Source organism: Trachemys scripta, chromosome 2 (genome assembly GCF_013100865.1).
Source record: "Trachemys scripta elegans isolate TJP31775 chromosome 2, CAS_Tse_1.0, whole genome shotgun sequence".
Classification (NCBI taxonomy): domain Eukaryota; kingdom Metazoa; phylum Chordata; order Testudines; family Emydidae; genus Trachemys; species Trachemys scripta.
This window is the reverse complement of record NC_048299.1, coordinates 76,885,384-76,901,273: the sequence shown is the minus strand read 5'-3', so window position 1 is coordinate 76,901,273 and position 15,890 is coordinate 76,885,384. Positions and strand designations below refer to the sequence as shown.

General features: G+C 41.5%; 1 protein-coding gene across 4 annotated transcripts in view; it reads right to left on the bottom strand.

Moving 5' to 3' along the window:
* DNAJC13 (DnaJ heat shock protein family (Hsp40) member C13) overlaps positions 1 to 15,386 on the bottom strand; it is a 95,786-nt gene extending 80,400 nt beyond the window's left edge. For 2 of the 4 annotated variants that reach the window (XM_034760924.1, XM_034760925.1), the window contains exons 1-2: positions 15,134 to 15,382; positions 5,109 to 5,189 (exon numbers count right to left, since the gene is read on the bottom strand). In XM_034760924.1, the coding sequence (XP_034616815.1) occupies positions 5,109 to 5,176 (68 nt within the window). In that variant the 5' untranslated portion in view covers positions 5,177 to 5,189; positions 15,134 to 15,382. Of the gene's footprint in view, positions 1 to 5,108; positions 5,190 to 15,133 lie in introns of all 4 variants that reach the window. The other 2 variants (XR_004644487.1, XM_034760926.1) reach the window with 2 other exon arrangements.
* Positions 15,387 to 15,890: the final 504 nt, after the last annotated feature.

Genomic DNA, 15,890 nt, shown 5'->3' with positions numbered 1-15,890 from the left:
AACATGCAGCAGTAGTAGGCTGTTTTTCTCTGTGACCAGTCACTAACAGAGTGAGACACACTTTGCCAGAGTGCTTCATAGCTATTTGCTGTCAGCAGAGGAACTTAGACTCAGTACTCCTGGGTTCAATTTCAGGTTCTATAGGGGAGTGAGCTCTACAGTGTTTATAGACTCTTCTGCACTGTACCCCAGCTCCTAACCAACCACAAGCCCACAATGCCCCAGCACCTGCCACTTTCCTACTAAATACACCTAGGGTTACCATTCGTCCAGATTCCCCCGGACATGTCCGGCTTTTTGAGCTAAAAATAGCGTCCGGGGGGAATCTGTAAATATCCGGACCTCCCCCTGCCCCATGCGGGGCACGCGCGGCTAACAGGGCAGCTGGCTGGATGGTGCCACTTACGTGGGGCTCCGACAGCCAGAGAGAGCCCCTCCTCCTCTGCTGCAGGGGAGAGGACGGGGAAGTGATCACTCCCTCCCTCCCTCCATTTGCAGATCGCCTCCGGCAGTCTGGAGCTCCTCCCCCGCTGCTGCCCAGCCTGCCGGGACGAACGGCTCAGGCCGTTCCTGAGCAAGCTCACAGAGACATTAGGTGAAGGTCAACAACAAGGGGGCCGGGGGTCGGAGAAGGGGCAGGGAGGTTCTGGAGAGGGCAGTCAAGAGACGGGGGGGGGGCAGGGGGGTCGGGGGGGGGGGTCTGGGGGGGGGGGTGTAGATAAGGGTTGGGGCAGTCAGGGTACAGGTAGGGTCCTAGGGGGCCAGTTAGGATGGGGGGAGGGTCTCAGGAGGGGGCAGTCAGGGGACAAGAAGCAGGGAGGCTTAAGTAGGGGGTGGAGTCCTGGGGGGCAGTTAGGGGCAGGAGTCCCAGGAGGGGGCAGTCAGGGGACAAGGAGCGGTGGGAGGGTTGGGGGTTCTGAGGGGGGAAGTGGGAGGGAAGGGGCGGGGCTAGGGCAGGATGGGGGCAGGGCTCCTCCCGTCCTCTTTTTTGCTTGCTGAAATATGGTAACCCTAATACACCCAGCCCCCTATACCCTCTGGCTCCTGCAACACCCCTGACTTTGCCCTAATTCCTCACTCCTCTGCATTCAAGTCAGGTGGCTCTTCCTTTTCTGCATGGCCTGGAGGCCAGCACTGGAGCACTGAATGTAAGGGAGAGAGATTCCTTGATCTCAGTTCTGGTACACAGCACCACAGCAGCCCCTAGCAGTGACAGGAGCAGTTAGCAAAAATCCTGCTCAATCCCTTCAGCCCTGAGATGAATGATGTTCAGTGCAGGCAGAAATTTTAGAGACTTCAGCTGCCAAACTCTTACAAGTGTGCCGAGCATGGGCACACGTGTTCTGAGGCTCACGACTTAGCCAGATTTGGATTATTTTTCCACAGAGGCACAGCAAAAGGCACATCTCTGGCACTAGTGTGCTTTCCCCCTCCCACTGTTGCCAAACTTCAAATCCCTGCTTCAAAGCATAGGGTGCTAGGGTTTCTCAGTGCAGCAGCTAGAAGAATTTTTAAACAGGAACAAGACAATGTATTTGCATGTCCTGGTTCTTGGAACCAGCCAAACCATTTTTGCTGAAACTTAAAGAAAAAGGAAAAGAAGTCAGCCTGACACACACACACCCCCACCATGGAAAATTTTAACCCCAACTTAAAAACTTTGGCAAAGGTATACAACTGAAAGCCAAGTATTATGGGAAATGTTGGGCAACCTTAGCTATAGACAGCACTACCAGCTCTTTATATAGCAAGTGGCATGATTTGCAAAGGTGTTGAGCACCTGCAGTTCTCATTTGTGTCCTTGATGTCAATGACATCAACAGGAACTACAAATGTTCAGCACCTTTGGAAAAAGGGTCAGGCCAAAAATTTTTTTAATATTCTTGTCCACACAAGACATTGCAGCAATTCAATACTTATTTACAGGTAAATTTGTTGTCGCCACAGCATGTATGTCCATTTGCCCATTTAATTGGGGATTTGTTTTAATAGTGTGTTTTTAATTAAGCTCAGCATTTTTTTATTCTTATTACCCTGAGGCAACATATGTACTTTTTAAAAGATGTCTGAGTAATTTGTCCATGATGATTTTAATTGAGAGTTTACCTCCTAGCAATAATCATGATTTCAGAGATAAGTCACCACTGTAAAGAGGCCTAAAGGCAGAGCCTTGTTCTTGCATCAAGGCAGTAATAATGTAGGCCAGAGCAGACTGAGTGGAACTGCCAGGCTGTAGAGTTTTATTGTTGTTGGACAGAACTCTGTCAGATATTGACAAGTTTTATTTCAAGATTTCTTGGTTGTCAGTCCTTCCTTTGGCCTCTTCCAAGAATTCATGATGCTATTTCAATTAAGCAGTGGTGGGTCACTTTTGTCCCAGTGTTCCGAGCCTTTGCTGAGGAATGAGCTGACACCGATCCTGAATTCTGGAGTATTACCCCAAATGATTAGGTTTCAACCCCAATTCATTGTTCAAGCATGTGTCTACAGGCTAACCCCGTATCTGTCCCCAACGGGGAGGAGTACACTGTACTCCAAGAATTCAGAAAGCAAGCGCATGAAAGAGATGCTATCCTACAGTTCTACAGTGAATGCTACTACATGTAAGAGTTGAATGCTGGATCAATTCAAACAGTCCCCACACAAACACACTAAAGAACTTCTATCGCACTATGAAACAGTCAAACTGTGCAGGAAGATTTGCTGCTGGTAAGAATGCTGTTTAACAGAGCGGAGTTTCATTCCTATTCTAAGATCAGGTAGAGCAGAATTTCAGAAATATTCATACTCCAAACATTGGATTGAAAAATATGCCAGCAATATTGCAGATGTCAGGAAATACCAAGGGAGGTAACTTCACTATACGTTCTACTTCACAGTACTGCCAAGTTGAAAGTCAATCATCATAGTAGGAAGTAACCCAGGATTTGAGTTTTATTTTTGTGTAGGCCTCCAAATTTAAGTTTATCGTGCAAGGCGATAGATGGGGCAATGAATAAATAAAAGCTATTTTCATGTTTTTTCCCCCCCTACACTTCAATTGTATGCTCTAAATGCATCATATCACCTCGGTTCAGGTTTGGGTTGAAAGTTGAAAAAAAAGCACTTGCCTGAGGCTTATGTCCCTCTCCTTCATGTCACCACTGAAGTGATACTTCTGGATGCCACAGTTTCTCAGATAATATGTAACCATTGTATGTTCAATACAGGTGACAGCTTGGCCCTGTAGTCTTATGGCATTTTTAGAATGATAATCTTAAAAAGCTTTAGCTCAGCGTATGGTTGTTTGTTTTTAGGTTGAAGTACCAGAAAGCAAACACTTAAAACAAAGTCCCTCTGTAGCATTCTAAGCAGCACACTTAAGTGAATAATTATTTGCTTTTAAAAACTAGACAAGGCATCTTATATGCCAAAGACTGAATTAAAGTAAAATTAGGTTTGATTTTAAAACCAGAATCAGTAAACAAAGTTAGTGACTATTGTACTTTGAATTGTGACTTCTATTTGCAAAACCTCAAATACAACATTGCATTTTGCTTTAGTATCCAAACAGTCACAGCATGAAGGCACGTGGAAATTATACACTGAAAATTTGCCATGTCTCTGCTTGGCTAATGAACAGTAAGCCTTGTCTACACTAGGGAATTTTTACAAAGATTTGCCACTATTGCCAACACTACTTTAGCTGCAGTAGTGCCTAAAACACGGATATGCTGCTCTCGAGCTCTGGCAATAGTATCCAGCTCAGACTTACTTATATTTAACTTATGGTATTGAAGACAAATGCTGGAGCAACATGTATGGTAAGGCTCCCACCTTCACTAAGACCAGTTCAGATCCACTATTGTGTCAGCAGTAGTGAAAGGTTTTTTACATTACCTAGTGAAAAAGATTTAAGATTGTCTACAATGCATCAGAACAGGTGTTCCCAAAATAATCTCCATTAGTAGTTCAAAGAGAAGAACAGGAGTACTTGTGGCACCTTAGAGACTAACAAATTTATTAGAGCATAAGCTTTCGTGGACTACAGCCCACTTCTTCGGATGCCTATAGAATGGAACATATATTGAGGAGATATATATACACACATACAGAGAGCATAAACAGGTGGGAGTTGTCTTACCAACCTGAAACCTGTCATTAGTAGTTCAGCGGTTAACGCAGAACAATACAGTCTAAGGGCAGGTCTTCACTACAGGGGGAGGGGTCGATTTAAGATACGCAGATTCAGCTACGCTATTCGCGTAGCTGAATTCGACGTATCGCAGCCGACTTACCCCGCTGTAGGGACGGCGGCAAAAATCGACCTCTGTGGCTTCCCGTCAATGGCACTTACTCCCACCTACGCTGGGAGAGTAGGAGCGTCGATTCGGGGATCGACTGTCGCATCCCGATGGGACGCGATAAATCGATCCCCGAGAGGTCGATTTCTACCTGTCAATTCAAGCGGGTAGTGTAGACCTAGCCCAAGAAGAAGTACAGACTAGTGATCTTGTCCATTAAAAGGGAAATGGGGGGGGGGGGGAAAACACACACGACACTCATGAAAAAAGCAGTTTCTAAATATTCAGGTAGTAGTTTGAAAATTTATTACATCTCCATTTATGTAATTTAAAATACTTTGACTAGTCACTTTTTTAATCTCACTAGTGCAACAGAAACCAAGACAATCAGACAGCATAGCCCAGATGTCTTTTCTTGAAAACTGGGAAACCTACAGTAGAGAAGAGAATTGGAACAGAAGTGGATGAAGGCAGGCTGAGCAGATGGTTAAACAGTAGTAGTTCTAGCTTCTGAAGAGGCAGTCAGAGTTGAGTGACCAGATGTCCCGTTTTTAAAGGGACAGTCCCATTTTGGGGGACTTTTTCCCTATATTGGTGCCGATTACTCTCCACCCCGTCCCATTTTTTCCCCCACAGTTGCTATCTGCTCACCTTAAGTCAGAGCAGAGACTTTATAGTAACATGAGCCTTCAGCTCCACAACATTTTTAAAGACTTGAGAGTATACAATTAGAGATCAGAAACAGGATAGGATAGCTATTTTGATTACACATGACAGTATTTTGTATGGACATGAGACAAAGTAATAGATTTAAAAACTACTTACTTTCCCCTCCATGAATGTTTTGTTGTGTAGAAACAAGCAAGATCTTTATTTTCCCTAATTATATTCATTTTGTGCCCAGACCTGAAACAAAATAGATCTCATGTTAATACTTATGATCTTAATTAAGACCAAATACAACCACTAATCACCAATATGCTCTAAAATACATGTGATACAAGGATTAAATTCATTTATCTTTCACTCGGGTCTGTTTGCAATTTAAGACCTCCTGAGATACTTGACCACTGCTCAGATTTAGCAACTTGAAGGAATACGGTTTTCAACTATTCACTGGTTGCAGAGTATTAAGTATTTCATTTCTTCTCCTCCCTATTACCAGCATGCAATGATCTAAGAGCAGCCAATATTGCGTTACTCCTATCTGCTTAAAAGACACTAGTATTACTGTACGCACAGAAAACAATCCCCACTTTAATAACTTCCCAAAGAAGGAAGCAAATTTAGTTTTATTGTCTGATATGATTCAGAGGACACAAAATCAAGTATGTTAGGTAAAGATGACATCTGTTTTCTTAACTGGCTAAGATAATTTCACTCTGGTTACCCTTTGCACAATATAGCTATGAGTGTGTGAGCAGGAGCTGCTTACACACTCATAGCTAATCAATACAATTTAGCCAAGTTCCAGAATATTATTAGTAAGGCTGTCAATTAATCGCAGTTAACTCATGCAATTAACTAAAAAAAATAAATAGTTATTAATTGCCTTTTTAATCACTTAATAGTATACCAATTGAAATTCATTAAATATTTTTGGAAGTTGTCCTACGTTTTCAGATATATTTATTTTAATTACAACACAAAATACAAAGTGTACATTGCTCACTTTATATTTTTATTACAAATATTTGCATGGTAAAAATTAAAATAAATACTATTTTTCAATTCACCTCATACAAGTACAGCACTGCAATCGCTATCGTGAAAGTGCAACTTACAAATGTAGATTTTTTTATTACATAACCGCACTCAAAAACAAAACAGTGCAAAACTTTAGAGCCTACAAGTTCCCTCAGTCCTACTTCTTGTTCAGCCAGTCGCTAAAACAAACAAGTTTGTTTGCATTTACAGGAGATAATGCTGCCTGCTTTTTATTTACAATGTCACCAGAAAGCAGGGCCGAGGGGGGGGGGGGGGGGGAGAAGCCAGTACAAAATTACCGGGGCCCAGAGCCCGGCTCCCCCCACTCTTGTTGGCCCTGTTTAGCTGGTCCGCCCTTGCTGGGGGGGCCTGAAAAAATTTTTTCACCGGGTCCTGAACCCACTCTCCGCAGCCCTGCCAGGAAGTGAGAACTGATGTTCACATGGGACTTTTGTAGCCGGCATTGCAAGGTATTTACGTGCCAGATATGCTAAACATTCATATGCCCCTTCATGCTTTGACCACCATTCCAGAGGACATGCTTCTGGAGCTGATGATACTAGTTAAAAAAAAAGTGTTAATTAAATTTGTGACTCGTTGGGGGAGAATTGTATATCTCCAGCTCTGTTTTACCTGCAGTCTGCCATATATTTCATGTTATAGCAATCTCTGATGACTACTCAGCACGTTATTCATTTTAAGAACACTTTCACTGCAGATTTGACAAAATGCAAAGATACCAATGTGAGATTTCTAAAGATAGCTAACAGCACTTGACCCAAGGTTTAAGAATCTGAGGTGCCTTCCAAAATCTGAGAGGGATGAGGTGTGGAGCATGCTTTCAGAAGTCTTAAAAGAGCAACACTCGGATGCGGAAACTATAGAACCTGAACCACCAAAAAAAGAAAATCAACCTTCTGCTGGTGGCATCTGACTCAGATGATGAAAATGAACATGTGTCGGTCCTCACTGCTTTGGAGGAGAGCCCATCATCAGCATGGACACATGTCCTCTGGAATGGTGGTTGAAGCATGAAGAGACATATGAATCTTTGGCACATCCGGCATGTAAATATCTTGTGACACCGACTACAACAGTGCCATGAGAACGCTTGTTCTCACTTTCAGGTGACATTGTGAACAAGAAGTGGGCAGCATTATTGCCTGCAAATGTAAACAACCAAACTTATTTCTTGTTCAACCAGTCGCTCAGACAAACAGGACTGAATGGACTGGTAGGCTTTAAAGTTTTACATCGGCATTCAAGAATAAAACAGATTTTTTTCTACATAAGTCTACATTTGCAAGTTCAACTTTCATGATAAAGAGACTGCACTATAGTGCTCGTATTAGGTGAATTGGAAAATACTATTTCTTTTGTTTTTTATAGTGCAAATATTTGTAATAAAAATATAGAGTGAGCACTGTACACTTTGTATTCTTTGTTGTAATTGAAATCAATATATTTGAAAATGTAGAAAACATCCAAAACTATTTAAATAAATGATATTCTATTATTTACATTGCAATTAATTGTATGATTAATCACAATTTTTTTTTTAATTGCTTGACAGCCCTGACAGAACTAAAGGGGAGGAAACAGCTTTATTTTCCTATTCCAGGATGAGTCTGGATCAAAGATGACAGCATTTTTACTTGTTAACTGAGCACATTTGATGGAAAAAACTGAGGAAGGAAGAATCTCTCAAGATCAGAGAAATCTAACGATTACCGACCTATCTTGTAAATACTACGTAATTAGACACTATATAACATTTACTTTTAAATACTCAATATAAACTAAGTTTTAAAGTAGGTTACCACAACTAACTAGACTTTGGGTTTCCTATTCCACCTATCATAGCAGTTAAACACTAGAAGATACTAGAGACACTAAGGCCATGTCTTCACTGCTGAAAGAGGTATATTTTACCTGGAAGTTACTAACATGCATGAGCTATTCCAAGCTAAAAATACAATGAAGACAAGGCACTTTAGTTTTACTGCAAGGTAAACTAGGTGAAGTCAGCACAAGAATCCCCCAATCATAAATGGCATTAGAAGACAGCTAAAAAGTTTAATATCAGGAAAGAATTATTACAGGGATGTTACACAATCATGAATGGAAGGACATGTCATCCTGAATTAAACAAGGTATCTCTGCATAAGTGTGGTCCACAATGGAAAATTTTTAGAACTCCTGAATGGAAAAAAAGGCACATCATTACTAGGTATGCAGACCCAAACCTGATGAGGAATTTGGGGCACCATCCTTGGAAAAAAAAAAAAAAAAAAAGCACTTAAATGACTCAGAAGCCTAAATTCCATTTTCAAAAGTGGCTTCAGCAATTAATTCATTGAAAGTCAATGGGACTTAGGAGCCTAGGTCACTTTTGAAAATGTTACACCTTACAAAACGAATTTACAGAGTCATGAAAAGTAATACATGCCCTATTTATGGGTAAGCATAGGAAAATAAATGCACCTGAATTGAAGTGCCAGTATAATGAGGTCTGATTTGCCTGTATTTTTTTTTATTATATATAAGTATGAAATAGTGATAAGATTAAGCACTGCAGATCTGTGAATTTCTTGCAATTCTTAGGGCCACTTTTCAGAGAACTAGGCATTCTCTATTCTATCCAAATGGATAGAATCAAGATATTAGCCTTCACATTTCCCTTCCCACACCTTCACAATTTTCTTGCCATCACTCAGTGTTCTTGATCATTTAGGTTGTAAGCTCCTCAGGGCAGGGCCAAGGCAGGCAAAGTCCTAGTCCTATAAGCATACCTATGAACATGTATCTATATACTTGATATGTTATTTACATTTCTAATTTACCTTAGATAAGCAAGTACTTAAAATCAGGAGCAGAATCAAGACTAAACTGTTGGAAATATTTCACTAAATCTGAGATGCAACACCATGAAGTAGTCTAATATCAGCTCTATCAAACAGTATCCAAGGGCTGAACAGTATCTATGCTGGCATATTAGTTTAGGGAACAAGTCTCAAATCTATGGAGTTCTTCACGGCTCCCACTGATATTAAAGTAGTTCAGTGACATTTATCAAATGGATATATTCCTAACCATGAATTAGCTCAAGAGAAGATGAATCATTTGTTTAATACACCTCTGGCTACATACATCCATTCTTTCAATCTTACCAAACATTTTAAGGGAAATATTCAGGTTACACGGCCCATGGGCAATTTACTCCAGAAGTATTAAGTTATTTATTCAAGCATCTATTGACACAAGCCAATAAAAGTTAGGATAATGAGAACTGAGTTAGTGAATTGAAGACTGAGTTATATATCATTTTGATTTTCTTGGCTTTTGTCTCAGCATGTTACAACTTTGATGTGATTCTTTTTTATTATTTTAATGAAAATATCGAACACAGCCATAAACTGCTCTCACAAATGTTTGCTACTGGAATACTTAGCAGTTTTACCAAGGTTTTCTGCACATAAATACTAGAACAGTCTTTTGGAACCATCCAATAGCCATCCACAGCAACTGTTTTCTGAATGTAAAAAGGTATATGTACTTCAGGAAAAAAAAACCTCCAACATAAGTTTATTTGGCCTTGATATGGACTGTTTGCTTGTCAGTAGTCTGCAGCAAGGAGATTTAGAAGCAGTTAATTTTTCCTAATATCTAATCTACGGATAGTTAAGCACTTGAGCAGGTTTCCAAGGTGGTTGTGGAATCCCCGCCACTGGAGGTTTTGAACACTTGCCAGGGATGGTCTAAATATACCTGTCACTGCCTCAGCAGAAGGGGATGGATTAGATGACCACTCCAAGTCCCGTCCAGCTCTACTTTTCTATGATTCTTTGACAAGACCAGAATTCATTTTCCAATTTTAAGCTTCCTACCAACTCAGCAAGAACTGAAAGGGGAACTGTAACTCCTGTCACTAGACAAAGTTCTCTGGAAAGCAGACTCTCCATGCCCCTCGGATCTCATCAAGTGAGAATATGGAATAATTGTAGCTGTACCTTCCCTACCTGAAAGGCTAAGGTACTCTAAAGATTGTGAGTTGCTCAGATACTCGTGGCTAAATCTGAGAGGCAGAAGGTAAGTCAGCAGGAGAGTGCCTCCCCTTAACACAGCACAGTGTAGACTTCAGTTTTGTAACGTACGTAACTGAAGTAGCGTAACTTAGGTCAACTTACAGCTTTAGTGTAGACCGGTCCTATAATAATGGGGGCAATATAAGTACATGACAGACAAATTTACCAAAGCATAGGTGATAACAGCTAAGTAGGGGTGCACTATTGCATACACAGTCACTGCAAGATCATGCTCATCTTATCCACCCTCCCCTGCATCCAGTAGTTAAGATGCAACAGGTGAATGTGTCAGTTACAAAAAAGGTTTTAATCTGACAAGAGATTCTCTTAATACCAGAAATGTTCAGACTTTTTGTCTAAAAGCAAAGCTTCATTGTTGCCAGTCTTTAACACTTTCAGTAGGTTTCTACAGTGCCTAAAGCACAACTGGGATCTGATCAGAACAGGTGCTTTCAGGGACCACTGTAATCCATACAATTATCCACCACAGTTTAAGTGTTGGAGGCCAGAAAACTACTGAAACCTAGCTCAGTTGCATGTAATAGTAGTGCTATCACCTACACCAGCTTCAACTTGGCATCTAGTTGTTTTATTTTTGTTAAAGTGAAGTATGGAATATTCCATTTGTTTCCACAGGCATTTTCTAAAGCACTCTCCAGGTTTTATAAACTACTGTATGGAAGTTACACAAGCTTCCCACAAGACCAAGAAAGTTTATTTAGCAATATTTTGCAGTTACAGTATTGTAAGAATGAATGAAATATTGGGAAAAGGGAGACTTGCATTTTCCTTGCACTGCATACAGTACTGAGTTAATAAGATACTAGTGTCATGTATCTATTACAAAGGGTCTAATAGAGTTTAAAAGTTGCGTGTTCCCTGCCTTAAGATTTTTACATAAAACACTCACCAGTGGGTTGCACCTATACAAACCATCACTAATTTTAACCCTTCTGTTCCATTTTAATTTTGCAACACTGTACACCATCAGGTGTTGGCCAAGACTAGAAAGGGATCTTTGTTTAGGTTTTTATTTTAGAAAGGGAAGTCTGCTGATAACTCATTTCTCTAATACCATGGTTAGAAACTAGGGCCCTGAGCCTCCAAACACTCAAATATAAGTACTTCACATTCATGAGTAGTTCCATTGAATTCAATGGAAGAGTTCTCAAGCATAAGTTACTCATGCGCTTGAACTGGAGCCTAAATTTGAACCACCAGTGAAACCAATTTTTTTTTTTTTACTCCCCAAAAGCCTATTTCTATGCTATTTCAATCTTTTATATCTCAAAGTGACATGTTTAGTATTTGCATTACAGTAGCAAGTAGGGGCCTACTAAGATTGTAGAGTGCCTACCACTGCAGGACCCCAAACAGTAAGATGGTGGTCTTCAAAAAGAGTATACAATCTAAATACACAAGCCAGACACAAGGTGGGGAAAGGGCAACATACCTGCAAACCATTGGCTTTGTTTGTATCATACTTGTGTAACAATTTTTTATTATGTAATATTGGGGTGAAATTAATAAAGTGTACTGTAAGGCATCAGTGGGAGACAAGGGAAGATAGGAAGGGATTACTTAAAAGAAGTAACAAAAGACGGGAGCAAGACTGAGCAGAGGATGGAGTAGACAATGGAGACCAGCTGGAAAGAGGCTTAAGTGAAGAGACTGAGGGAGGGGATAGGAATAGGCTTTCTAAAACAATCTGCATACTTGATCCTTTATTCCATTTTAAATTAGGAAAGTCAAAATACAGATAGACTATACGTTCATTCCAGGTAAACAGATGTTTGTCAACAGACATGGGCTGGAACCTCTTAAGTCTATCCTCTACCCTGCAAGGATCATTAAAGATCTAAAGCCAAACGAACAGTTTATGGCACCTTTCGAAGATAGAGATAGCTTTAAGCAGTAAGTCATATAAACAAAGTGCTTTTTGTACTGAGCATTCTGCTTTTTAATGGTGTTGGTTCCCTCTATACAATTATAAGAGACAAGACTTTGAAAAGTAACAATTTCCTTTTCACAGAGTCCCTTAAGAAATACCAGAAAATTTCAACGGTTTTGTCTAAAAGCAAGCTTCATTTCTGCCAAGTCTCTTAAGTATCATCCTAGCTACCACTCCCCTTTGTGCAACACTCCTTTCTCCCACTACTGTGCTGAATTATTTACTTTCAAAAGTAAAATAAACCTATACTCCCACTGCACCTCTCAGGCAAGCCTTTACCACTTCATGTTTTTAAAAACAGCAGCCTGTTTCATTCATGAGTTGATGTTTAAAAAGAAATAAACCCAACTATTTGAAAATCCAATATTGCTTGTCTCTTACTGTATACCAGGTCGGCAACCTTTCACAAGTGGCATGCCGAGTCTTCGTTTATTCACTCTAATTTAAGGTTTCGCGTGCAAGTAATACATTTTAACGTTATAGAAGGTCTCTTTCTACAAGTCTATAATATATAACTAAACTATTGTTGTTTGTAAAGCAAATAAGGTTTTTTAAAATGTTTAAGAAGCTTCATTTAAAATTAAATTAAAATGCAGAGCTCCCCAGACCAGTGGCCAGGACCCAGGTAGTGTGAGTGCCACTGAAAATCAGCTTGCATGCCGTCTTTGGCACATGTGCCAGAGGTTGCCTACCCCTGCTATATACTGTGGATTTTAAAAGTTACTGGTGCAGCCCAAAATTCTTTCACAAAAAATTCGTGAAACAAGATCAAAATATTTTGGGGTATAATTCATGTGTGGAAAAAGGAAAACTAGATACAAAATGGCGAGACTATCAAACAAACTATCAAAATATGATCTTAAATAGATATTTTTCAATAATTAATATTACAAATTTAGTTGCCTGTGGAAGGATGAAGACTTGTGTGGATTTTTTTTATTTTTATTTAAAAAGCAGGTATAGAATTGCAAACTTTCCATTATTAATTTAAGTTGTAGTGATATGTTCCAAAATTTGTTTAAATGATGTTTCAGATCTTTTAACTAAGATCTATGTAGGCCACATAAATTAAGCCTTTGTTACTATGAAGTTATTCATTTGCACATATTTGAATTTATTAAGGTTTATAGATGAGTATTGATTAAAATTTATGTATGAAGTTACTAAAGTAAGATCTGAAGTTTTTTTTAAAGTGATACTCATCAGATCTCCTTAGTTTGATATCACTTATGTCAAATCTGAAGTTTTGACCATTAAGAAGAACTGTTCCTGAAATGCCAAGAGTTTGAACATTCAGAAGATACTCAATGATTCAATCCCTGAGACAAGTAAGTACATGGAAAGTATAATCCTAGACCATTCAAAGGGAACAGTCAAACATACAGGATTTATTGTTTTTTTTAAAACTAAGCTGCTTTATGGAGATAAGGAGAATGAGAACAGCAGCAAACAAAACAAAGAAAATAATTTGGAAAAATGTTCATAGGTTATGTAGAGAAAGTGTTTAGTTTATGAATCTTTAAGCATTATCTTTCCATTTGCAGCAAGTTGAATATGATTTATCAAAGAAGTTTAAATGTTCACCTGAATGCATTACTGATGTTATGGTTTAGCATTTGGCCCCCTACAACAAACACAGATGAGACCAAACTTCAAGTTAATGAACTCATCTGGGCTAAAACCCAGTATAATTTAGCATTTAAATAGCTTTTTTTTTTTTTATTTTTAGAAATGAGCACTGGCAAAATGCTGCTACTAAGTTAAGTAGTGGTTTAAAAGATAGTGAGAGGAGTAGCTCCTCACATCCCCTCGACTTGAAATTCATGGATGAAATCAGAATCACTCATGCTCCCACCCCCTAGATTTCATATTGAACATAGATATCACCACCAACAGAAACAATTCATCCCCAAAACTTAAATCTTTCCTAAAAATAAACTGAAGCAGAGGCTCACGATTTACAAGACTGAAGAAGGGAAACAGGAAAAGAGACTTCCTGAAATAATCATTAATACCAAGAAATGAGACTAAACGGTAAGAAGAGAAACATTTACTCAATTTTATCTTCTCAGCTTTTCTGGCAAAAGTCTAACTTGTGTGCAAGGAAGAGGAGAAGGACACAAAGGAGACTGCTTGAAGATTGATCTGAAAGACATGTTTTCAGTTCCCTCAAACGGTGGAGGATTTAGTTGTGTATGAAGATTTTATTTAGTCTCAATTACCATCATTTCACATCCCCTAGCTCAAATCTTTCCTAAGAGCAAGACAGGTTCTCCCCCTCCAACATCATCTACAGTTCACAGTGGAAAAGCTGAACAAACTTTCAAATGACCTGGAACATTTGATGTAGGAAGGGATGCAAAGTCATCAGGATTGAAAGGAGAATGCACATTTCTGGGTAGATCATATGAACTAAAATACATTTCTCTAGCTTGTCCTCTTCAGAGCTACTGCTGAAGCCTGAAGTCCAATTTCCTGTTGAGAACAGAGACCCCCTCACCAATACGTCACCCACCCTCAAGTTATTTCTAGAGTGTACCATGGTGTCCAAAGACTTTGATCTTGCAGTGGTGGGAGGGGGAAAAAAAGAGGTGAAGGGTAAAAACAAACACTAAGAGTGGTTATTAGTCTCCTCTGAAGAAGAAGATGCAGATTTTGCCAAGCATCCACTAACTCCTCTCCTCGGGGATAAAACTGATTCAGACAACACTGCGAGGAGCCGATTCTGCTATGGGTTACCGTTTCTGGGAAAAGGAAAGTTGGGGAGGAGTTTTTGACAAGTGTCACAGCCTCTTTCAGAGGGGGGGGAGGAGGAAGAAAGAGAGGATTTCGCTCGGTGTATGACAGCCCTCCCAGTGCCATCCTCCTCCAGGTGAGGCAGGAGGTGTAGATGAGCCTCCTCTATCCCACCCCCTCCAAATGGGGCAGGAGGGGGTGAGATGCTGGGGCAAGGAGGGGGTATGACAGCCACCCCGCGGCAGGAAGGGGTGAATGGCCGGCGAATGTGTGACAAGCAGGAGTCACACACGCTCCGAGCGAGCCAGGCGCGGGCCGGACACCCCGGGATCCCGCTGCTCCACGCAAGCGCTGAGCCCCGAGGGATTTACCTGGCCGAAGAGCTGCGCTGCCCGGACTCCCCCAGCCTGGCTGCCACCCGGCCGCAGCCGGCGCTGAAGATAACGGCGGCGGGCAGACCCAGAAGCTGCTGCCGTCGCCGAGCGCAGCGCCTAGCTGCAGCGGCTGCGCCCCGTTTCTCTAAAGCCTCTCAGAGTCTCGCGCTGGAGGCCGCCATTTTCACTCCGGCAGCGAAACGCCTTCTATGCGCAAGCACAGTCGGTTCCCACACTGTCACGAGACCCTGTCAGCTGACTCTCCCCGGCCCTTTTCCCGTCGCGAAACCGCCCCTCCCTTACCGAGCAGCAGCCTACATGCGCATGCGCAAATCGGGGAGCAGCAGTGAGTGGGCAGGGCACAGAGGGGAGGATCTGGGGGAGGGCTCAGTGAGTGGGCGGGGCGCAAAGGCGACGGGCTGGGGGAGGGCTCAGTGAGTGGGTGGGGCACAGTGGGTGCTTGGGAGCGCTCGGTGAGTGAGCAGGGCGCAGAGGGGAGGGACTGGGGAGGGCTCAGTGAGTGGGCGGGGCACAGAGGGGAGGGACTGGAGGGGGGCTTAGTGAGAGGTGGGACACAGAGGGGCGGGGTTGGGGAGGACTCAGTGATTGGGCAGGGCACAGAGGGGAGGAGCTGCGAGAGGGCTCAGTGACTGGGTGGGGCACAGAGGGGAGGAGCTGGAGGAGGGCTCAGTGAGTGGGCTGGGCACAAAGGGGAGGGACTGGGGAGGGCTCAGTGATTGGGCAGGGCACAGAG